Source organism: Epinephelus lanceolatus, chromosome 3 (assembly GCF_041903045.1).
Source record: "Epinephelus lanceolatus isolate andai-2023 chromosome 3, ASM4190304v1, whole genome shotgun sequence".
NCBI lineage: Eukaryota > Metazoa > Chordata > Actinopteri > Perciformes > Serranidae > Epinephelus > Epinephelus lanceolatus.
The window spans coordinates 35,261,941-35,287,497 of NC_135736.1; the positions used below are offsets into that span (position 1 = coordinate 35,261,941).

At 41.0% G+C, this 25,557-nt stretch overlaps 1 protein-coding gene across 1 annotated transcript; it reads left to right on the forward strand.

Annotated features, from left to right (window-relative positions):
• Window positions 1-884: 884 nt before the first annotated feature.
• dtd1 (D-aminoacyl-tRNA deacylase 1) lies at window positions 885-23,798 on the forward strand. Its single transcript, XM_033623228.2, has 6 exons — window positions 885-1,026; window positions 1,460-1,550; window positions 3,499-3,734; window positions 8,254-8,351; window positions 12,371-12,535; window positions 20,467-23,798. Exons 1-5 carry the CDS (start codon window positions 984-986, stop codon window positions 12,524-12,526), a joined length of 624 nt encoding a protein of 207 aa, XP_033479119.1. The 5' UTR covers window positions 885-983; the 3' UTR covers window positions 12,527-12,535; window positions 20,467-23,798.
• Window positions 23,799-25,557: the final 1,759 nt, after the last annotated feature.

Genomic DNA, 25,557 nt, shown 5'->3' on the forward strand with positions numbered 1-25,557 from the left:
AAAAATCTTTTTATTAAGGATAGATGGATAACAACAATCGAGAATTGCAAGTGCCATTACCTTTTCTTTTTTTTTGTAAACAGAACACGAACAGTAAATTAGAAATAGTCTCAACATAGAAAAAAAGGCTTAAATTATGTAAATATTATGAAGTATTTTTACTTTATAAGACAATAATATGAAATGTGTTTATAGTGCAGTTGTAAGTAGACCCGATAGTAAGGTTGGTTTAAGAGAAAGAAGGAACGGTAGATAAATAGAATAATAAAAATCAAATACAAAATAGTAAATAAATTATTATATATACATATCTTTAATAATCAATTTGCTATAAATATAATTGTAAATGTTATAAATATTATAAACACATAAAGGGGGGAATTACTCCAAGGACAGGTTGTTAGGGAAGTAAAGTAGTTTATTAAATAATTACATTTCAACAAAAACAATATTTTGACAATATTTTTGTTGAAACTGTTCACTGAAAAAAAATAGTTCAACAGTAGGAGGTAAGGAGCATGGTTAAACTCTTTTGCATTGAAAAGCACTAGAATATTTTAAATTATGAACACACTAGTTCAACAGCATTAAAGGTGTACTTTTTATAGTTTCACATTTTCATTGTTTTTTATTTCTTTAGTTAAAATCTTAATCGCACGCTGTCCACCCGAGTGAGCATGTGGAAAAACTCCTTGAAAAATGCATGTTAAAAAAAAAAAAAAACTTAATTTTTTTTAATGCCTAAAGAGGTAAAACACTGAGGTAGTCATAACTCATGCATGAAAGGGTTCAATTAGAGACGCTGAGCCAATGCATGGTCCTAGAATAAACTTTATTTATAAGAGTGAACGAGCCCCGCCTCCACACTGTACCCACTGCTCCTCATACATCCAGAGGGCACGCGCCGCTAGAGGGCGACAACGTGCCGTGACGCTGCAGGACTGGAAGTTGAGAGAGCGCGTGCCCCCAACACAACCAAAACAATGAAAGCTATCATTCAGAGGGTCACCAAGGCGACTGTGACAGGTAAGCGGCTGTTTATAACGGAGAGAAGGTGCTAAGCTGTGACGCCTTTGATAATGTCGTTAAACCGGTGCTAACAGCTTCCGTTTATTACCGTGGCTGACCGGGCATGTTAGCTAACATAGCTGTATTAGCATTAGCACTCCCAGGCTCCAGGGAACAGCCAGGCGTGTCTGTCTCTGACTGGAGTCCACACAGACAACTGCCGACTGGGTGTCGGAGCTCGGAGGAAACCAGTAAAGGTTATTTCACCGCACAAATGACGAACGTGTCCTGTGGTTGTTGGTGGCTGTGACAGCTGAGTGACAGCCCTGACTGCTGGCTCCTCTCCTCCACACACAGTGATGTCATTCTGTCTGTCACCTGTCAGTCTGGGCGGCTTGTCGCTTACTGTCCAGAGTAACAGCTCACTCAACCTTCTCCTGTTTCCCTGCAGTGGGAGAGGAGCAGATCAGCTCGATAGGACGAGGACTGTGTGTGCTGCTGGGTATATCTGTGGAGGACACCCAGAAGGATGCTGAGTACATGTGAGTGTTTGTGGGAGGGACCCTCAGTAGCAGAGACACAACTCTGACTGGGGCTGAAATCACTGTCTGCAGCAGGGGTGTCAAACTCAGTATAGTTCAGGGGTCACATACAGCACTGTAATTACACTGTAATTACGACCATGGGAAGTACTGATTGTTATTTCAGAGAGCTGTATCCTGGTCAGAGTGCCTCTAAGGCAGTATTTTACATGACACTGTTTAACTTGCGTCTGTAACCGCTCAGCCTTCACATGTGCATCATCTTTAGGTGTGCAAAGTCATCCAGAGGGCCCGATTGGACCCTTTGGCAGACTGGTTCTGGCCCCCAGGCTGTATGTTTGACACCCCTGGTCTACAGTTTTCTCTATTGTTTACACACAAAAAAAGGAAACTGTGCAAAAAAATCTGAAATTTATTCATGTTCATGTATCAAGAAGACTCCAGACTGCTGAGTGCTAAACACTATTCCATTGTTATCACTTAAACAAACCAAACATCCATCCATCCATTTTCATAACTGCTTATCATCTTGAGGGTCACGGGGGGCTGGAGCCTATCCCAGCTGACATTGGGCGAGAGGCGGGGTACACCCTAGACAGGTCACCAGACTATCACAGGGCTGACACACAGAGACAGACAACCATTTACACTCACATTCACACCTACAGACAATTTAGAGCCACCAGTTAACCTGCATGTCTTTGGACTGTGGGAGGAAGCTGGAGTACCTGGAGAAAACCCACGCTGACACAGGGGAGAACATGCATGGGTTTTCTCCGGGAGGGAGGGAGACCTTCTGTGCGAAGTTTGCAGCAAACTGAGGGCTTCCTCCTGTGACCGAACCAGGAACCCTCTTGCTGTGAGGGACAGTGCAGTGCGGGTTTTCTCTGGGAGGGAGGGAGGGAGTTTGCAGCAAACTTCGCACAGAAGGGCTTCCTCCTGCGATTGAACCAGGAACCCCCTTGCTGTGAGGCGACAGTGCTAAACACCACACCACCGTGCCGCCCACAAACCAAACAATTGCAGCCTATTATTGACCAAAAACCCAGAGAAAAAGGAAACACAGTTTCGTGAATTTGAATATGTAGCACGGCCCCATGAAGCCAAAACATTATTTTGACAGTAGTGTTTTATATTTTTCACACCAGGTGCAGGAGCCAGAATGTGTATTTAACCCTCGTTGTTTATTATTTGTTTAGGCTGCACACATACTTTCAATCACTTTCACTCCCAGTAGTAATTGGCACAGGTGTGGTTTCACATTATTTTATCTGTTCATTCACTGGCGTGGTGGTTTTATAGACAAAGAGGGTGAGTTTTGGCTGCGATAATTTCTGCTGACCGTAACTGTAATCACATAATGTAATCACATCAGTAATATTTTGTTTCACCTCATTTTGTTTTACTCATCCAGTTGTTTGTTTAATAAATCGTTGTAAAATGCTTCGTTAGACTTCAGCGTGGACTTTATTGAACGAGTCACAGTTAAGAGCCTACTCAACCTCTTAGCGGCTTTTTTCATTGATAGTAGTCGCTACACCAGTGTTAAACTGTTTGTTTGTTTTGTTGTTTATTTTAGGATGCCCATTAGCTGTAGCTTGGCTGCTACTATTTCTCCTGGGGTCTGGCACATATTCATAACATACACTGCATGACAAAAAAAAAAAAGACTGTATATACCTGTAGCATGCATTAAAATGGTAAGCAAAGGTGTGAAGTTTACATGATCTTTAGTTAAGGAGATAACTTAAGAAAGACTAAAAAACACAAGCAAAATGTTTTTAAAATGATTCCTGCATGAAGTGCATTACCACTCAATCATATTGTAACTCTGACCAACAATAGAGACAGCAAAATCCTTGCTGTGGTGGATTACATATCTCAGCCAATGCATGGTCACGGTTACAGGCAGGTTGTTTCCTCACTGCTTTTCCTCCTGTGTTTTCAGGGTACGCAAGATCCTGAACCTGCGGCTGTTTGAGGACGAGAACGGGCGAGCATGGAGCAAAAGTGTCATGGAGAGGGACTTTGAGGTGCTGTGTGTGAGCCAGTTCACACTGCAGTGTATACTGAAAGGCAACAAGCCAGACTTCCACTCAGCCATGCCTGCAGAGTTGGCCCAGCCCTTCTACAACAGCATCCTGGAGAACATGAGGAGTACCTACAAGCCAGAGCTCATCAAGGGTGGGTGGACTGATGACTAACCACTGATTTATAGTTCTACCCAGGCATTTATACTAGTGCGATGGTGTGTCTGAAATCTCTGCAGGTACATCTCCGAAATGCTGTTTAGTAAGGGTTCATGCAACTGTGTTGAATTTCTGTGAAATGCAGCAAAGTTTGATTGATCCAACTAACACACAGACAAAACAGTTGTCTTTTGCTAGACACAAGAAAACCAGGAAAGGTCAGAGAATTTCACAATCTTGTTTTCCAGGCCTGGAAAAGTCATGGAGTTGGTAAAAATCACTGAAAGTTTTGGAAAACTCACAGAATTTTGTTGCTTGTAATGAAATAAATTGTTATAGTAATCTAGGGATAATCTACAATGTAATGTAATAAAATAGCGAATTTGTTTTTTTTTAAGTTAGCTGACATAACTTGGCTCTAATATGCTTCAACTTGGGGCTGCACAATGTGACGTTTCAGTATTGACGTTGTGATGTGTAATAGTTGCCTCAAAGAAAGTGCAGTGTCAAGCAGTGCTTGATTCAAATGGAAAACTTGCACGGTTCCCATTTTCCATGACTTATACTAGCCAAACCTTCTGCCTTTAGACATTAGGTGTATATGTGACATAGTGTGGCGGTGTTTGTTATGGGAAGCAATACACTCCTACGTGTGTGTGTGTGTAGAAAAGTATCGCAACTAGGCTGGCAAGTGCAGCAGACACAGTGAAGTGCATGCTTTTCCAAAGTGAAAATTTTATTATGGGTCCTTGAAAAGTCAGGGTAAAGTTTTAAAATTTTGTCCATGAAAATGAGTGGGAACCCTGTTGGCATGTTTTCCCAACATACAGTACAGGCCAAAAGTTTGGACACACCTTCTCATTCAATGCGTTTTCTTTATTTTCATGACTATTTACATTGTAGATTCTCACTGAAGGCATCAAAACTATGAATGAACACATGTGGAGTTATGTACTTAACAAAAAAAGGTGAAATAACTGAAAACATGTTTTATATTCTAGTTTCTTCAAAATAGCCACCCTTTGCTCTGATTACTGCTTTGCACACTCTTGGCATTCTCTCCATGAGCTTCAAGAGGTAGTCACCTGAAATGGTTTCCACTTCACAGGTGTGCCTTATCAGGGTTAATTAGTGGAATTTCTTGCTTTATCAATGGGGTTGGGACCATCAGTTGTGTTGTGCAGAAGTCAGGTTAATACACAGCCGACAGCCCTATTGGACAACTGTTAAAATTCATATTATGGCAAGAACCAATCAGCTAACTAAAGAAAAACGAGTGGCAATCATTACTTTCAGAAATGAAGGTCAGTCAATCCGGAAAATTGCAAAAACTTTAAATGTGTCCCCAAGTGGAGTCGCAAAAACCATCAAGCGCTACAACGAAACTGGCACACATGAGGACCGACCCAGGAAAGGAAGACCAAGAGTCACCTCTGCTTCTGAGGATAAGTTCATCCGAGTCACCAGCCTCAGAAATCGCAAGTTAACAGCAGCTCAGATCAGAGACCAGATGAATGCCACACAGAGTTCTAGCAGCAGACCCATCTCTAGAACAACTGTTAAAAGGAGACTGCGCGAATCAGGCCTTCATGGTCAAATAGCTGCTAGGAAACCACTGCTAAGGAGAGGCAACAAGCAGAAGAGATTTGTTTGGGCCAAGAAACACAAGGAATGGACATTAGACCAGTGGAAATCTGTGCTTTGGTCTGATGAGTCCAAATTTGAGATCTTTGGTTCCAACCGCCGTGTCTTTGTGAGACGCAGAAAAGGTGAACGGATGGATTCCACATGCCTGGTTCCCACTGTGAAGCATGGAGGAGGAGGTGTGATGGTGTGGGGGTGTTTTGCTGGTGACACTGTTGGGGGTTTATTCAAAATTGAAGGCACACTGAACCAGCATGGCTACCACAGCATCCTGCAGCGACATGCCATCCCATCCGGTTTGCGTTTAGTTGGACGATCATTTATTTTTCAACAGGACAATGACCCCAAACACACCTCCAGGCTGTGTAAGGGCTATTTGACCAAGAAGGAGAGTGATGGAGTGCTGCGGCAGATGACCTGGCCTCCACAGTCACCGGACCTGAACCCAATCGAGATGGTTTGGGGTGAGCTGGACCGCAGAGTGAAGGCAAAGGGGCCAACAAGTGCTAAACACCTCTGGGAACTCCTTCAAGACTGTTGGAAAACCATTTCAGGTGACTACCTCTTGAAGCTCATGGAGAGAATGCCAAGAGTGTGCAAAGCAGTAATCAGAGCAAAGGGTGGCTATTTTGAAGAAACTAGAATATAAAACATGTTTTCAGTTATTTCACCTTTTTTTGTTAAGTACATAACTCCACATGTGTTCATTCATAGTTTTGATGCCTTCAGTGAGAATCTACAATGTAAATAGTCATGAAAATAAAGAAAACGCATTGAATGAGAAGGTGTGTCCAAACTTTTGGCCTGTACTGTATACAACATGCTAACATTATTAGCATAAGCCTATTGACATATCACATTGCATAAATTAGCCTAGCGGCTTGCAGACTTACTCCTCTACTCAAATGACGCTGGGAACAACAGTAGCATTTAACGAAGGTCAAACATTTGTTGAGTTTCTGTGATGTTTCTTCAACTAACACACTTTAAACTCGCATAAAACATGGCTTAATAGCAACAACATTAAACAAAAGTACAAAATTTAGCTCCATCATAAATCATAAGATTCACAGAGAAAACAGTTGTCTTGTAAGAGACACGTTTTCTCCACATATACAACATGCTAACATTACTAGCATAAGCATATGGTGTTTCCCATGCATAAATTGCCTTTCGCCTGATGTCAGCTGGGATAGGCTCCAGCCCCCCCGCGACCCTCAAGAGGATGAAGCGGTTAGAAGATGAATGAATGAATGAATGAATGAATGAATGAAATTAGCCTAGCAGCTACCAGACTTTTCCTCTACTCTTTTGAAGTCAGGATGAATCACCCACAAGACTTTTTGTGAGAGAGCTTTATTGTCTTTTCAGTGTATTGTGTATTTTCTGTTAGGGCTGTGCATATTGACCAGTAATCATACCTGGGTAATTTTTTGGCTAAATGGCGATGTACGATATATCGCAGTATTTTCTAGTAAGAAATGTTCAGTCGTAAGTCGAAGACACATGTGAGATGTCACAAAAACATACTGTGATCAAAATAAAAGGCTAAGACAGGGCCTCCTTTGCTGTTTGAAATACATATCTGCACAATATATCACCAAGTACACGAAAAATTATATTAAATAAATTATATTAATTAAATAAATAGCTTTTTTAAATAAAATAACACATAAAAACAGGCATGTCTCTGAGAGTGCTCCTTTTTCAACAATAACACACTGATACGAGTGGAGTACAGAATACTCTTAGTGCAATTACAGGTTCCTCTCTTGCTTTATAAGATATCTGTGAAATAAATTTTGTTTCCACTGAGGGAAATAGTTTTCAGCTTACAAAACAAAACAGGAGGTCTGCATAGCCAGGCTGTATAGTTACCATTCTACAGAGGTGTATGTCAGGCTACAGCTTCGATTCGATGCAGAAGTATAAATCTGGCTTCAGCCATTGTTACTGTTTCCCTCTATTGTCCAGTGGTGTTAGAGGAGGGGGGCTAATAATGCACTTAATTCATACTTTTTTAATAATTAAAAGTTATTGAATCATTATTTCAAAACATTTAACGTCAGTCTGAGAGTTGGGAAATAGTGAGAATTTAAAGGGTCATTGTGAAAAGTGTGGAGGTCAGAACAAGAGGCCACTTTCATGAGTCCCAGGAGACTGGAGGACAACGTGCCTGGGATGTTTACAGCTACTTGTTTCCGAGCTCATTAAAACCAGAAGTGTTGAGGGTCACCAATATCAGCACTCTCTTATAAGTTTGGATCTGTGCCCTGTCCCCCTGCTATTTAATTGCCTGTATTCCCATTTCATTATAAGGTTATAGCTTTGTTGGGGGTGGGAGGTTTGGATTATCGGCGCTGTGACGCCCTGGTGGTGACGGTGGCAGTGAATTGGGTCAGCCCACTGGGGAGCAGGTGCGGAGAACACCTTGTCCCAGCAAGGGAGGCATAAGGCTTCCTAATTAGTCCCCCCCTCCAGAGAGGAAATATGATGATGCAGCGCTTTTCCACCGCGGCCCACGGCTTCTTTGTGCAGATGGAGTCATTAATCTCGCGGACCCAGTGGAAGAAAGGAGAACATTTAAGCTGAAACTTCCTGTCCTCCTACAGCCCCTTCGTCTTTTGTCCCCAATGTCTCAAGGCTTTATCCTACATCCTAATGAAACATCGACTGCCAATGCCAAACAAACTCCTCTTGTGTTTACTGCCTATTAATATCAGGAAGGGGTGTCATCTGGGATATACTGGGCTAAACTGTGTGCTGACTGTGGCAATAATGCGAAGAGATGAAACTTGGGTTTATCTTGTGTCTTTGATTTTTAATTTCCAGCATGTAAAATGTCTTTCTGTTTTGTCTTGTGTTTCTAGACGGGGAGTTTGGAGCCTACATGCAGGTCCACATTCAAAACGACGGACCTGTTACCATTGAACTGGTGTCTCCTACTGGCCCCACAGACCCCAGACAGGTACGTTACTAAGGGCAAAGTAGTCTGACAAAAACATCTTAACTTAATAGGCCCAGAAAAAAGCTAGTAAAGTGCCATTGAATTAAGATTGTTTTGTCTACGGTACCCAACTTGAATCCATGCATGAACTGTCAGTCCACTCCTCAGTGAGTCATTTTATTTCTCAGTATGAACCACTAGGTGGTGATATTTACTCTTCTGTTGTGTGTTGTAGCTCCTGCTTCTCATGTTACTGCGCATGTGGAGCAGTTCTGTTTAATGGGACTCATGATTTGAGTTAGAAACATCAACTTCCCAAAGACAAAATGTTTGAAATTGTGGTTTATTTTCCATCATTGACCTCATCTGGTTTACTGTCTCTAGGTGTACAGCAGATCTGAGCCCAACCACTTTTTGAGATCAATATCATTTTTAATATTTAGTAGTTTACAAAAAATCTGCATACATATAAAATTTAGAGTAAAAATTTCTTAAATTACTTACTTGTAGTGTTATTTATAAATGTAGATTGTTTCAATGTGAGCTGCTGAGTGAGATATCAGCCGTAGAGACGTCCACCTTCTTTCCTATGTGACAGAACAGCAGTGTGACCATACCCACCTCAAAAAATTAACCGATAAAAAAGATTGATAGTTTTATTCAGTCGTTCCAAAATGTTTTGTGTCATGCCCCCCATTGGAAGCAAAAATGTTTCATGAACTAGTTACAACAATAGTTTCATATAGTGCTGGGCAATATACCAATATTATATTAATATTGTGATATGAGGGTAGATATTGGATTGTCATATCGTCTTTTCCTGGTTTTAAAGGCTGCACTACAGTAAAGTGATGTAATTTTCTGAACTTATCAGTGTATTGTAGCTGTTCCATTATTTGCCGTTACCCAGTTACTCATTAAAGCCACATTACTGATGGTTATATATCAAAAATTTCACTGTGTAAATAATTTGTGAAAGAACCACAGTATAGTCGCAATATGGATATTGAGGTATTTGGTCAAAAATATTGTGATTTTTGATTTTTTTTCCGTAACACCCAGCCCTAGTTTTATTAGTTAATGCTGTGCTAAGTGTGTTAGACAAATCAAAATATCTGCTAATCTGATTTACTCCATATGTTTTTTCCTGTAATGTCTCTGCACCCTCAGTTTGGGAAACACTGGATTAATTTATAATGAAGTGTGCTTTTTGCAGTTGTAAATTGAGGGGTAATTTTGCAAGTATGTTCTGTGTGAGTGTATTGTTGATTCTATATCTAATCCACTTCTTTAATATTTATTTATTTTATTTATCTTCACCATTCTTTGTACTGCTGGAACAACTAACAAATTTCCCCCCTTAATCCTCTTTTTATCTTAACACATCCTATCTCTTTGATAAAGCACCATGCGTTTATTTTATTTGTTTTTTATTTAACCTTAATTTAACCAGGAAGTTCCTTGAGATTGAAATCTCTCTCAGAGGGAGACCTGGCCAATTTAGCATGCCATTTTAAGGTTACAAAAATTATAACATACAGCAATTAAACAGGCAGGGACAACAGATATAATACAGAATCCATTTTAGGAATAGCAGTTGCACTCTTTGGTTAAACAGGTTTTTTTTTTTTTTTTTTGGTCCAAGCTTGGAAGTCTCCCAGAGAGACAAAATCCTGAAGCTGTCTTCTGAAGGTTATTCCACATCCAGGGTGCAAAATAAGAGAAAACTGTTCTACCAAGTTCTGAGCAAATTTATAAACCTCTCTATTATTCCCGCCATTTGAAAGAAGTTTATATATCTGTCCTCCTGAATCAATTCTAGTCACTTCCGTGGAACTTGGCCAGCGTTCTTATGCTTTGGCTCCGGGCCGGCTTTGGCTGCTCTCCCCTTGGTGGGCTTGGCTCAGTAGCCCAAAGGGAGGGATATTAAGCAGTCCTCAGAATTTTAATCTTGTCTGTTTGGGATGTTTTGCTGTGGGGGCCGAGGAGCCAAAGCCAAGGCTGAACATGAGGGATAAAAGGCCAGCCAATAGGCTAAGCTTGGCACGGGGGGGAAATGAAGCAATAGCCAACAGACACTGTTCCTTTCTTTCCATGAATCAGGGATTTAGTCCATTGCAGGGTCAAGCGGCCAGCAAACAATGGTGTTATCCAGAGCAATGAAAATCATCCTGTTTGGATGTTCTCTTTGGGACGCCGGACAACTGGGGTCAGTAGCAGAGGGGTCCTTCTCTGGAGGTGATCTGTTTGTTGAGCTAACTGTTCTGAAACAGAAATTATGTAACATCTGATCATGTTAGGTCAGGTTAATATCCAGATGGAATTCAGAGTTTTGGGTTTGAATTTAGCTTTTAAGGGGGAGCTCTGGTATTTTTCAACCTGAACCCTATTTTCTCATGTTTGTGTGTGTGACTTGTTGTGAGCAAGAGTGCTGCAGCCCACCAGCAGAGAAACAGGCCACCATGTCACCACTCAGGGCAGGTGCGCCCCGTCAATTTACGTCCACTAAAGGTGTTTGTTTTTGCCACTAACAGGCTCAGATTTTCAAGCAAGATATAAATCTGAGTGAGAAGCAAGATATATTAATAGATAGACAGGCTGAGTGGCAGAATTGATCAAGTTTAGATATTTCGCAGTTAGTATATACAGATACAGATATTGCACATGATTGATAATTGATTGTCCATGGTTTCGTATGTGTGAGCAGTGTAGGTTTTATAATTAAATTGTAAATTATATAATTATGATTGTATAAATAGGGTCCAAGTTGAAAAATACCGGAGTTCCCCTTTAACATCGGAGTTTGAAATGTTAATTGCTTTATTGTAAAAGAAGGAGCACACATGTTTGTTCACAGTGTTTTACATCAACAAAGTCAGAAGGCCTGGTTTGATACTACAGCATGTTAATGGGTTCAAACGGGAATAACACTGATTTTTTTTGTCGTCTCTGAATAATGTAATGTCTTACGCAATGCTTTGGATTTTTAAGATGACATTTAGTTCATAAATATTTCCCTGGCAGCCATTAAAGTTTCAGCATCTGTGTTTACAGGCCTTTTTCAGATGGCGGGTAGCATAGCGACTTCATCATTACTGTTGTGGTGTTTCATGGACCGTGAAGAATACAATGAGAAAGCGAGCGGGTTTGATCGGAGCAGTGACGACTGAGTGGCACTGGGAAGGGTTATTTTGGAGTGTGTGAGAGGCAGCGCATGCAGTCACAACAAAAGACTCATTGAAGTGATCATATGACGGCCGAGAATAGCTCTAAATGAGGAGAGAATAGAAGTGGTTGTGAGTCCACAAAGACAAAGCAGATCTGGAGTGCTGCTTCTGTGGCACTGATGTATTTCTCCTCTTTTGTTTAATTAGTTTAACTAATTCTCATGCATGTTGGGACCTTTGGGTGAATACTGAACAAACTGCAAAGGTCATGATCTGCAAGTCATGATGCAGCATGTTCACGGTGTGTGTCTCAACCCACTGGGCCGGCAGCATCCCCAGACTGATAAGGTTTCAGTTACAGTTCAGCCAGAGGGGATGTGTTTTTAATATGCAAGAAGTTTGCTTGTCTTAAAGAAAAACTAAACATACCTTTGAGTCTGAAATATTCCCCCCAAAATATTTGTGATTAAATTAGCTTGTTTGAGCATTTAACACTCAAAAATTCAGCTAATCTCATCCAGCAGGACTGTATGGATGTGATTCACACACAAGTTTGTGACATCACTTTTTACCAACTGTCCCCTCCCATGTCAAACCAGTGAGAAGAGCTTAGAGGAAAAAAACTACAGACATCTCTTAGGGAAATAAACAGATCAGTTTTAATGAACCCCATTGCTTAAAATAAGAAGCTAATTGAGAAGCTAGTTCGGGATTTTTCCTTTACTCCTTTTATTTTCCAGAGGCACCTAAATGTTGTCAGGAGCTTTTTTGAGGCAGCATTTCCATATTATTCATGGCATGCGTCCTTTGACATGCTCGTACATGATAACGGCACATTAAATTGAAGCTTGGTTGTTTCTTGTGTTTCCTCAGCTGTCAAAGCAGGAGAAGCAGCAGCAGAGGAAAGAGAAGACCCGCTCCAAGGGCCCCTCGGAGTCGAGCAGGGAAAAAGGCGCTCTACGTTCCCGACAGGACCCCAACGCCAGTAGTGGAGCCGATGGTGACGTGTCATCAGAGAGGGAGCCCTAGGTCGTCAGGGTAAGCCCGATGTCATCAGCCTAATGTTGTGTTCACACCGAGCACGACTTTAACAATTCGTGGGAGTGATGTAAAGACGTGATTAGACACAAATTCCTGCTGGGTGGCACGATGGACGCAACATGAAATACAAGAATTAAGAGCTGCGAATGAAGTGAGTAGCATGATTTTGTGTCATAAGATTACTCGGGAGAGTTGAAAAATCTGAACTTAAGCGCCTAATTTGTGCCGCGATAGCCAATCAGCATTAAGATCCTCCAGGGACGTATGACGTAGAGTATGTATCGGCGAAAGTTATTTGCATGTATGCAGCGAGTCAACACAAATTATTCTAGCATTCAAACTCGCGTGAGTTTGGTGTGAACACAACGTGAGAGTCTCAGTGCTGCTGTGAAACTGCGCCCACTTAGGGCAACAAAATTTTTTATCTTGGGTGCGTCAGTACACTGTAGACAATCAAGAAAGGTTGGCAGAAAAAATACCTGCGCATGAGTTCAAAACATCCATGTATAAAAAGAAGGGTGCTCAAAGTGTGCTGGTATTTCTTGACGTGCCGTCACTTGTAGCACATGCTCATACACAAACCAGGTGCCTGCAGGTTTTTAAACACCAAAAGTCTTTATTTATTTTTTGTTAAAGCGTGTCATTTGAGGTCTGTAATTATTCATCATGGGTAATCCTCTTTTATTATATATTTAGTTTAATTAATTTTATCTGGTCATATTTAACATCAAATACTAAAGCTGTGAGAGGCAAGGTGAGAAAGATTATTTTGCAGGAATTGTGGGTGAAAACCCACCAAGTTTATTGCCTACGTACCTGATATTATCTCCTACATATGAGATGTTATCTCCTATGTGTGGGATGTTATCTCATTTGTAGGAGATAAGATCATCAAATAACATCCCATCCATAGGAGATAATATCTCATACGTAGGAGATAATCTCCAAGTAACATCCTGTACTTGGGAGATAGTATTTTCTTTCTAGGAGATAAAATATGGTTTTGGACAACATTTCCTGCAAAAAACAAAGCAAAATCACCTTGCCTCTCAGGGCCTCCATAGTCGAGTGCCAACGTCACTATTACATAAAAGTGACAACTGCAGTCTCTGTAGTTAAAACCAGGTAACTTCTGACTTGCAGCTGAGGCCAAAATATGTCTTACCCTTAACAGAAGGCTTCAGTATACACAAGGTTTATATGCAGAAAGAAATATTAAATGTGCATATTGTTACCTCTTCTTACGTGATCTGTAATAACACTTCACAGTGTCTTAATTACTCTCTGAGGCAGAGCATCAAGCCTAAAACACAATATTGACATGTCATCACTTTTAACAAGGTGTTATTTAACAGTCGTCCATTAACACATCCAGCAGACACAGAACAACATTAGCATTCATTTAAAGTCCTGTTTGTTGTCAACTCAATTTAAGTCCAATATTCACTCTCCTTTTAACTTCACTTCCATGCCCATCAGCTCCTGAGGGAAATATCTGACTCTGAAGCTGCTAAATGCTTCACAGTGTTCACCAGCTAGCTGCTAATGTGTCTGTGTGCTGTTTGGTGCTGAGCAGGTACTGTGTTTATCAGAGCTTTTTTGTTTTTGCTGAGAACAGCTGCAAGCTGAAACAAGGTTGATGAGAGCGGTGAGACTGAACCAAAACAGTACAGCTGTGGGCTGTAAAACCAAAATACTAAATTAAAAGATGCTTTAAAGCTCCATAAAGCTGTGGGGAAATGCAGAGTTGGGTGATAATTCTCTGCTGGTTCATCACTATAAGCAAAACCTTTTACACTATACATAGTATTTTTTCCATTATAATTATGAAAAAAATAATTTACTAATATTAGTGGAGGTTTAATAAAGTGCAAAATATGAGCCAATTCAAAATAGTCAGATCCACGATGATGTCACCTATTGGTTTGTTGATTCCCGTTTAGAAGCCTGGAGTCTGGCATTTTGGCAGTTGAAAACAGGCTTAAAACAAAATGTACTTAATACAAAAACTCAATATTGAACTCTTAAGATCAGAGGTGTCATTTTAGTCCATGGGCCACATACAGCCCAATTTGATCTCAGATGGGCCAGACCAATAAAACCATCACACAGTAGCCTATAGTACCATCAGCTCCAGTATCAACGCTTTTTTGCGTAAAGAATTACAAGTACATTCTGCAGACGTTTGTTCTTTTACGAAGCAGATGAACAGCCTGAGATGTCTGAAGAAAAATAAGTGCAGTCTCAACAGTGTCTCAGTTTTTCCACATTCACTCAGTCTACTCTTCACTGTCATTACATTTGCATTTATGCACACATTTCCTGATGCAGATTCTTTTGAACTAAAGCTGCTGATTGATGCTATTTTGTGCAGTGTTCAATATCTTTAAACATGGTCACAGTAAGTATTTATTGTTTTATCAGAGAACAGTATTCTGGTCAGGAAAAGCCTCTGAAGCAGAGTTTTACATTAAGTAGACAAGGCATTGTTTAAGTTGCTCCTGAAACCTGGCATCTCTTAGTCTAATCATCTCGTGGGTCAGATTGGACCCTTTGGCGTAACTTTCACGAACTGAAAACACACTGAAATACGGCCGTCACAGCTACGCCTATACACTGTGAATTATATTTTTATTTATTTATTTTTTAACATTTTTTGGTGCTAAATGTAGTCTTTTTGTTGTTAGTAAATGTAGGTTATCAATAAAAATCAAAACTTTTAAATTGCATTGTTAAAAATGTGAAAATATAGTATACCAACGGAGCTTGTGCACGGCACGCTTGAGTGCATCCATCTGAGGCTGTGGATCAATGCCAAGGTTTACCACTTTATCACTATTCCCTCTAACTTGTAGCTGTTTTTTCGTTATCTTTTGAATTTAATATGAATTATGGAACCGTTTTTGTCAACGTTTGTTTCCCCCGTTTTGTACAATAAATTATTGTTTAAAGTTTCAACAAGTTTCTTTAGGAGTGCGTGACACAAGTGTGTTTTGAAAACGACCGCGGACTGTCACCTGCTCAATGCATCAGTACCTTCGGATGCCATGACAGTAATAGATTATAGATTAATAGATTATAATAATAATAATGTCAAAATATCATTTACAGACCGATTTAACAGACGATCACTGCTGCCCAACCCACAGGTCCATTTGTGGGTCCCGCGGGTTACGGGTCTACCCGCGCATCACTACTCAGCTCAGTCTATAAGGCTGTACACACAACAGTAAGGCTATAGACATTATATTCTATTCAGGCCGGCAGAACCAGCAGCGCATCAGTTCTACAGTGCATGGCACTGCTGATTAACCATTTTATTGCAGCACAGAGTGTCTGCCAGCAACCAATTACTTGCAGAGGCATCACATTTTTTTTGTGGTTTGAGAGCAAAGATCCGGTCGCCGCTGTGCAAAACTCCGCAATACAATTAGGTCCGAAAAAACCCCGGAGCCCGCCTCCACAAAAACTCACCCCCCTACCTGTAGAGACCAAGAAAGTTTTTTGTTATTTCTACTGTAAAGCTGAGCATTCTGACATGTGTGTCTATCATGGATGTATCAAGAGACTTGGATATGTTGGGAACAGGACCCTGTTCATTCCTATCAAAGTTGCTCACTGGTGCATGAAGCCAAAAAAGCATCTGTGGTGAGAAATCGCCCAGATGATCGGCGCTGCCTCTGCATTAAACCGGCTACTTCCGAATTAGTGCTCTGCTAACTTAATTGGAGATAAAAAGATTTGATCTCGCAGCTCCTCTATACTTTCCAAATGTTACCTGACGAAATGGATCAAATCTAGATAGTGAAACAAGTCATTTCATGGGGGTTGTCACATATGTCTCTTTTCCAATGTAAGTCAATGGGAAAAAGTCTTTTTGGGCCCAGTGGCATCACTTGATAGAGTCTACTATTTGGCCACTACGAAAATTGGCTTCAAATCACAGTGCACCTCCTGGAGGCCTGGGGTCTCTGTATATTGACTGGCTTCTGGAGACAGCCTCAAGTGGCCACCTTAGGAACTGCAGTCTTTTGCACATCAGCATTTGCTTCATTTTTCAGCCCTGGAGGTTGCCATGTGGGGAAATGAATATCACAGACTCCATATCTGAAAAAGGCTTTATCCTCTGTTCTTCTTTTTTTATACTACTCATTTATAAATGTAAAGCATTATATTGAATTAAAAATTTGTTTCTATTAGCTCAACTTCATGGCAGATTTGGCAGTTGGACTGAAATTTGTAAAAAGAGAAATGAATACACAAGAAACAATAATCAGGAAATGTACAGGTGTGCCTTTTTGCACACTTTTTTGTCTTTTGTGCTGTGAACAAATACAGTTGCCCCCACAAATAGTTCTCTGCCATTAGTTATATTGGTGTATTGTGTAATATGGGAGCTTAAAATGTGCAGTGAAAAGAGAACAACAGTGTCGTTCACATTCACCTCAGCATCTCTGTTTTTCCACTGCCCCTTTTCATGTCCGTGCCCGCTCTGTTTGATATTGTTGACATTGCAGTGAAACTCAGCAACGCTCATGAGAGACAGACCTGTTTGTTTCTCATTCTGTGGCTCATATTGCGCGGATGAGGAGGGTTTGGGGTTGCTGTTATTTGCCTTCAGTATTTGTTTACCCGTGCAAAAAAAACAGAGGAGTTCTGGGAGAATAGAGACGGGGAGGTATTGAGTCAGCTCCCTCCGTGTCCCTTCTGCTGTCCCTGCTGAGGCTGCTGCTGCTGCTGGCTCCTGTGGCACAGCTCCTCTCCCTGTGTGAACTCTCTGGCAGGTACACACATTCACGGATACGCCGTCAAACTGGAACTGCAACCGCACTTTAACAGCAGCCATACTTCCTGCTCCTCTGTCTCCACGCATTGTCTGACACCAGTATGAACATTTTAAATTCACCAGTGTGGTGTGTTGCATATTTGTTTTGTGTGGTGCTGTTTTGTCTGTTTTATAATGCCTCCATAATACACACACGCGTGCACTGTCCGATGTGGGATCTTGTAAGCCCGTAGTCCCATCTCATACTCTTCTACTGCAGGGGGCCCATGCTCTGTAATCCCCAAGTGCATGTTGGGTAAGACATGGAGGCTTCAGCACCTCGTTACATAACGCCTTTTTGTCTGACAGAGAGCCAGATCTGGGGAGATGGGAGAAAGAGGGGGAAATGAGAAAGAAGATGAAGCAAATTAGAAAAAAAAAAAAAAGTCTGAGAAGTCAGGAGAGTTATTTGGTTTTTCATCTCAGCAGGGGAGTGCACACGCAGCATTTCTGGAAATGTGTACGCTGAGGTGGGAGAGGCAAATTTTGATGTAAGAGAGATGTCAGACACAGCGGCATGCTTGCTTGGCTTTGTGGCTGTGTGTTTTAAAAAGAGAATTGGTGTTCCCGAGGTTTGCTTTGCATGACTTAAACATGAGCAGCGTGCACTTTCCTCCGACTGACTAATTTGTGGCAGTCCTCCATTATCTCCTCTGGTCTTTCTTCCTTCCTGTCTGCATGTTCTGATGCTGATATTAACAGATTACACGAAGGTCTCTGCTGCTAAGCCGGCTGCTGTGAGAAATTTCTAGCCCACATCGTCAAGTGTTGTTCTAACTGTTTGCAAACTAACTATCACAGACCTGTCAGAGATATATTCAGAAAGTAGATGTAACTTCCATTTTTAAATTTTTATGTGGTTGCTTTCACACTGTTGGGCCTTTTTTATATTTAATACACTCCACAGTCACATTTCTTTTGTTTTTGAAAATCTGCTGACAAACAGTAAAATGCTTATTCCAATTTCCCCTTGGACCAGTTTTTATGACTGAGTTTGTATTTGTTTACCTGAAATAGCTCTGTCTGAGGCCATTTCTCTTTAAAGCTGCACTAAGCAAAGTTTGTAGTATTTCACAATGGATCAAATGACTGTTATGTTGAAGTTGTCACTTGTTGTGACAAACCCACAGCAAATTGTAACCAGACTTTACAGTTCCGTTTTAGTTTCCTTCAGCTCATTGTTTTGGTTTCCCCACCCTCAACTTTGCTCACAGAAACAGAGAAACAAAAGGACGGTGAATACTGGACTTGCACTCTGAAGTTGAACATAAGTGATGCTCCCAATCTGCTGAATGTGTAAATAGGTGTGCTACTGCAACTGTTTGCTAACATGTTTGTCATAACTTGAAAATATGTTGATAATGTGTTTTTGTAGCCTGTTCCACTGCCCTCAAGTGCGTCCAAAAATCAGTTAATGCAATGAACTGTGTTATGTTTGGAAAAATAACACATTATTCTTACAAATGAAAAGGGCCATGCACATCTTCAGTTTCTTTTCTCAATAGGCGCATGAGAGTAAATGTTCATAGGCAGGAGAAGAGAGAATTCCTGCACACTTTTCGTTAATTGCAGTAAACTTTATTTCATAAATACGTTTTGGTCTATGGACCTTTTTTTTTAGGGGGATGTTCAATCTCAAAAAAAGGGTGTGCATCATTTTGCTAAGGTTTCTGGGTTGAACGTTTGAGTGTTTCTTTGAAACAATGTCAATCAGTGTGCAACAGGCTTTGAGGTATGTTTTGTCTTGTTTAGTGGGTGTGTCAGCAGCGACATGTCAGTCAATAAATGTACAGTAGATCTCTCATATTACCCTTATACTAAAATCCCTTCATTGGCTTCCTTTTGAGTTCAGGATCCAGACAAAAATTCTCATTCTTACTTACAGAGTTTACACGGTCAGGCTCCCTCTTATGTGGCTGAACAACTTCACCTGTATTCTTCAGCTCGCTCTCTTCGATCCAATACCTTACATTTGTCGTGTATCCCTCACACTCGCCTTGAGACATGTTGTGATCGAGCTTTTGCGGCTGTAGCCCTTAAATTTTGGAAGCTCTGCCTGCTCTCTTACGATCCGCTGACTCTGTGGTTTCTTTTAAAAGCAAGCCTGTTGCTACAGGCGTTTGGGTAACCTGTGTTTATCAGATCTGTGTTTTATTCATATTTTGTGTATTGTTGTTGTTTATTGTGATTTTTTTTTCTTGTGCAAATATTTTTGCTAGTTGTACACTTTCAACTTCCTGGCTCACAGGTCACTTTGTCCTTATGTTTTCTTTCTTGTTGTAATTGTCCTTGTAAACCACTTTTTGACCTATGTCTATGAAAAGCACTATATAAATAAATTTTATATACTTACTTGCTTTTCAACTGAAATGAATTAAACCCCACCCTACTCAAAGGCAGTGTGCTTGGGTAACACAACAGGGTGTTCAGCACACCACCATTTTCATTTAAATGAACATTCTGCTATGTTTAGCTAGGGCTGAACGTAGCCCTGGTAAAGCATAGGAAAAAAAAATCTATCTAAAGTCATCTCTTTCAAAATGACAATTATAATATTAGGTTAATGGTAAATCTAAGGGTAACATTATTAAATGGCCATATTCAATCATATATTAGTAGGAATAGAAAATAGGAGAAGAATGTATGAAAAAAATGTGAATATAGAAAAATACACAAGATGAAGACAATGTGCAAAGATTATCCAAAAAAATAAACATTGCATAACAAATACACAGGGAATAGAAGATAATTCATCATTAGAGGATCAATTTATATATCTATATATATCATTTCTCCCTCTTTTTGGATCTTCACATAGCAGACATTGTTCCCAAAGGTCTGAATGATGAGCTGATACTTAAATATGATGCTGTGAATGTTCAATGGGATCTGCAGTGACAGATTCCTGCTGCGAGATTTAATGTGTTTTTGTATATTTATATTTTTTTTCTTACAACTTTTTCCTGTTTTCTATTCCGACTAATATATAATTGAAATTGGCTGTTTAATTTTGATACCTTATCTAGGTGATTATTGATTAATGACTGTACAAATGAGAAGAGCCTGAAACCAAAGTGATTCTCTTCTGTTTCCTTTTGTGCAGATGTCAAACAGGGGACAGAACAGTGAGCCCAGTTTCCTCAGGAAGGCCTTAATCCTCAGTGACTGTTACACCGGATCGTGGACTGTCCTCCTTCCTTTGGGAATCAGCAGGATTCTTTTTGCCTGTCGCAGAGCATCATCCCCTTGCTGGTGTCCTTGGCTTCTCTCCTCCAGAATCAGACAGGACTGGCTCTGTGTAATGTCTAGCAAAGTACAGTAAATAAGCAAAGTCTAACCAAAAGACAGTGCCCAGTTTTCTTAGATTGATGAGGGGAGATTGAACAAGGGTGCATAGGAAGGGAGCAGACATCAGCAGCTCTGTGTTGTGTGGCAGAGCAGCTTTCTGTGCTCTCTTACTCTGTTTTTTTCTTACAGCCTCTCCGTGTTTCTACCTCCATCTATCTCTGCCTCTGTCTCTGTCTGTCTTTCTCTTTCAGAGTCTCCCCTGTCTGTCTCACTCTCAGTCCGCTGTCCCCACTTAATCTCTGCTTAGAGACATGGCACCAACCCTGGAGTATAACTCAGCTCCAAGTCCTTGGCTTATGGTACAGGCACAAGAACATCAGGACAGTGATATCAGTTACATCAGAACATCAGTAACAGCCATATGACTGCCACATCTATTGCACCCGTGACACCTCAAAATTGATATACAGTCGTTTCATGTATGAAGTTTATCTTTAAAGGTTGTTGTACCTATTTCAATGGACTGTTTTAAAGGTTCTGTATGTGACATTCAGGGCATTAGTATAGCAGCAAACCACTATAGAATAAAGTCATGCTACCTCTGTGTGTTTTAATCCGAGCTTCTCTGTGGTTTGCTGTGGTAAGCCCGTCCGGCTGCACATGCATGTTGGTGCATGTCTGTATCCTACTGGCTAGCTCATTGCCTCGCTTTACACTGCACTCATGTGGCGTTTACCACTGATATCAGGTTGGCATCATTGCGGAAGCTTTGACACCAATAGTTCTGTCAGCATTGTTGTTGTTTAGCACTGTTTATGGAGCTAGCACCGTCAGCTTCCAGCCGCCGGCTCAGCCACCTCCATGTTGAGAACCATGTGCAGCTCATATGCTCTGAATTTCACATTGAGCTCCTTCAAGGTCCAACTGAAACACAGATCTGCTCTGTAAGTCTCTACATATCTAGCTTAGCAAACAAGCATGCATCTGTCACGGAGTGAGGGCCATGCTAACATCAGTTAGCAGGCCAGCTAGTTAGCTTAATAGCTTATAAACGTACCTGTAAATGGAAACATTGGACAGTTTGGATGCAAAATGCTGTTATCTTTACTCGTCAATACACTTGCCAACAAAATATTTGTCCTTAGCTAGTAACTAGGGTTACCAACAGAAGTTTGTTTGCATTGTTTTCTCTGCGTTTGCTGCTCTGCCCACTCACTTGTGAATCAAACACCTACACCGACTAAAGAAGCATTTCTGATGTACGTATCTTACATATTTAATTCCTTCAATGTTTTAAAGAATATTGGCAATGCATTTAAAAATTGCTCTCACATGAAAGACCTCTGATTGTCTTCAAGGTTTTATCTTTCATATTTTACTTTTAGATCTTTGCTTTATTTTAGTTTATACTTGGGGATTTGAGCATGTTTTTGGGGTTTGTTATGCTATTTCTCTTACTCTTTGCGGTTACCATGGTATGTTAATTTAGTAACTTTAATTTTACTGTACAGCACTTTGGTCAACTCTGGTTGTTTTTTAAAAGTGCTTTATAAATAAATTTGATTTAATATGATTTGATGATGATCTTAAAAACATACAATAGTTGTGATTTCAGTTGAACCTTAAAAAAGTAAAGACCTGAATATCTTTTAAACAGTTGCCCCACCAGACCCTCACAGAAGAAATGATCGTTTTGACTGCGGGTAGTATAGAGTGTGCCAGGGCTGACGTCAAAACCCAGAAGTTTAGCATCGCAGTGGTTCCCGGAAGAGAAAGTGAATGTGATTTTTACATTGCGTTTTGGATTATGTCAGAAAATAAGCTCTGTGGCTAACACAAGATTATGATACTTAAAGGTTTTGTTCAGCCAGATAATCTTCACATATGAACACTTTTCATACTGCATTTGAAGCTTAAATGCGATCGCCAGAAGTAAAAAGCTAATGTTAGGCTTTAACAGACTACATGACTACTCCACGGTCGTATGACTCTTGACGTCACCGCCACTAAGCTTTCAACTGATTTCGGCCGCTTTATTTTAAAAACATTGTATAATGGAGAAATCGTCTGTTTAAGCTAAATAAGAAGCTGTAATGGCGGACTGCCAGCACTCTCGCCTGTTCGGGGGTGATGACGTTTAATGTCCCCGACAGGGTTTGTAATCGTATTGAGCAACTTGTTAGCAACCGCCTTTTTTACGACACATAAAAGCTTCAAAATTCACAAGTAGGGTATTTACTGACGTGTTTTATGTCGTTGAACAAAACCTGAAACTCGCTTAAGCTTTTGTTAACCACAGACCTTATTAGAGGCATTTTACCAAAATCCCATTCAAAAAACGTATTGACTTTTAGACGAGAGAACCGGAAGTGCTAAAAGCGCTAACAGAGTTCCGGGTTTACTGGCACACTCTATAGACTATATATAAAGATGGAGGGCATGACAGCTGCTCAAAAGTGAAGCCAAAACGTCTTGATCGCCCCCTGGTGGCTGGCTGCAGTAGATGCCACAAACCCAGCCACCTCTGTTAGCAGATAGGACATAGTCTAAACTGAGAGCTCAAAGTAGCGTCAGATTTTTTTCTAACAATGGTTTCTGTCATTTTAGGTCATTCTTATCGAGTTGATTTATGTTGATTTAAGTGTGTCAATTGACGTGTTCGCGAGTGAGTTGGGCCAATGGTGCTGAGTCAGGCGGGACCTTGATACTGCAGCTTCACTTCCCAATCACTACTGCACAGACTCTGGCTCCAAAAGTGCAAGATGGCACCACCTGTATCCAGGATATTTTGGCTTCATTTTTGTACAGTTGAAGGAAGTGGAGACGCTTCTTCCATCTTTATATACCGTCTGTGGAAGGGAGGGACAGTGCCACACTGCTCACTTCAGCTGTAGTCAATTTAATGTCTAGGATTGAGTAGTTTCGTCTCGGTGACTACGAGTCGGTTTATCTCACTTACATGTACTTTGCCTCTGTGGAGAGGAGCCAGCTGTGCTTCGCCATTGACACCAGAGTGGACGGGCGAACTCTGGCCTCACAAAATCACATCCACTATTTATTAATGTTTTTGATTATAACGCTGTCCTTCTGTCACTTGACAGATCTGAATGTATTCCATTTTATAAAGAATGTCAACAGAGAAAGTGATCCATGCTGTGTTTTGTGTGTTTTTCCACTGTCGTCGTCTTCTTGTTTGGTGTGATGCAAATGCAGGGATGCTTGTCCTTATTTCTCCTGTCAGCATCACCACCTGGCCCGTCTATACTGTCCCAACTTTAGCTCCTTTTTTTTTTTAGTTCAGCAAGCTATTCTTGGCCATACCATACCATACCCCCCCACACCCCCTTTCTCTCTCCCTCTGTTGGTGCTGAGCTGAGGTTTCTCCATGTTGTGGTGGAGAGCAGCAGGCAAGGGAGAGGAGCTCACGGACTTGGGAGTTCTCGGAGAGGAAGACATGACCCAAATATGTCTGCTAGCTAGCCAGCCTTAGTGCTGCTTCAAAATTGGGCTAGAACTGCAGCTCTCCTCTGCAATGACTGCATTGTGATCCCAATGCCAGACAGGCTTTACAGTAATAGAGGAGGAAGTAGAGTGTGGGGCCTTGGATTATTGATGTACTGTACCACACATCTGAGAGGGCTGCAATTGATTACAGCTGTAACGGGGTGAGAACAGGGAGTGTTGAGCAGGGCAGATGTACAAGGTTTGTCTATCTATGGAATCACCTGCGTGTGTTTGAAAGCGGCGCGGCTGTTTGTGTGCCTTTGTGCGGACACGCTGGGCTGCGGGGCAGGGCAGTGGGCGCGGTGTCAGTCAGACATGGGAAAGTGGGTTAAATTCCAGGCATTCTCTTACATCTGAAGCCACACTGTTTCTGGTTTGTCTTCTCTACAACTTATCTTACATCTTGTGCGTGTGTGAGAGTCCTTTGCCAAGCCCACTGGCTATGGAAAAACAATTTAACTGGATTTAATTTGTCGCCCTCCCTCCTCCTTCCTCTTGCCTCCTTCCCCTTGCATTTTTTTTTTTCTTCTTTTGTGTGCCTCTGAGAGGTTGGGAATTCATCTTGTTTGGTAACTCCATGCACAGTTCGAGCTCCCTTTGCAAGCGAGACAGGGCAGGTTTCATGGCAGCTTTAAGATCTCCAGTCACGTAAAGTTTTCTTTCCATAAATGAGGCTAAAAATAGGTGTGCTTGTCTTATTCGGCAAAAACTTGCACATGGACACGTGTGGATTATTTTTCTTTGATAAATGCCGCGCAGCTCTCAGTCACATCTCTTGCTTTGCTTCCCTTTCTTGTCTTTTATTTAACCACTCTAAGCTCCACGCTCCTAAGGGTTAAAAAAGCACAATGAAACCAGTTGCCTAGAGCCCCAACCACTTTTTCCATCCTTGCTGGAAAGTGTCCAGTGCTATTTATATGAAACCTCAGGCCCGACAATCAAGAAACCCACTTGGCCAGGAGAAAGTATTATCCATTATCTTAAAGTTCTGCTTCACTCAAAGCGTTACACAGATGGCAGACATGCTATGGAATCTACCGTCTCTGTTTTGTGTACACAGATACGCAGCGAGAAGGTGTACAAGCAGGCACAAGTGAAATCAATCCATATGACCTAAACTACTTTAGTGCAGCCAAAGAAAATACTACACCTAATCTGTCCTGGGCTTGATGAATGATTTGCTGCAGTGAGAGTTCCTGCTCTTATTTTAGACCAAATATCTGAGGAGAAACAGACAGACCTGTCTAGTCATGTTCACTTTTGGCTGAGATATTGATGTATTTTGGAACGATAACATTACTATTGCTATCATTTGTGGGAGATGTACTCGGCCTGGAAAGCGTCGCTGTAGCGTTGGCTGCTGCCCACAGGATGTGTGTGTTTTTGAATGGGTGAGTTGTGT

Coding starts and splice junctions, on each gene's coding strand:
- dtd1 (XM_033623228.2), top strand. CDS start 984: ATGAAAGCTATCATTCAGAGGGTCACCAAGGCGACTGTGACAG. Junction 1,027..1,459: donor CACCAAGGCGACTGTGACAG/GTAAGCGGCTGT, acceptor GTTTCCCTGCAG/TGGGAGAGGAGCAGATCAGC. Junction 3,735..8,253: donor CAAGCCAGAGCTCATCAAGG/GTGGGTGGACTG, acceptor TTGTGTTTCTAG/ACGGGGAGTTTGGAGCCTAC.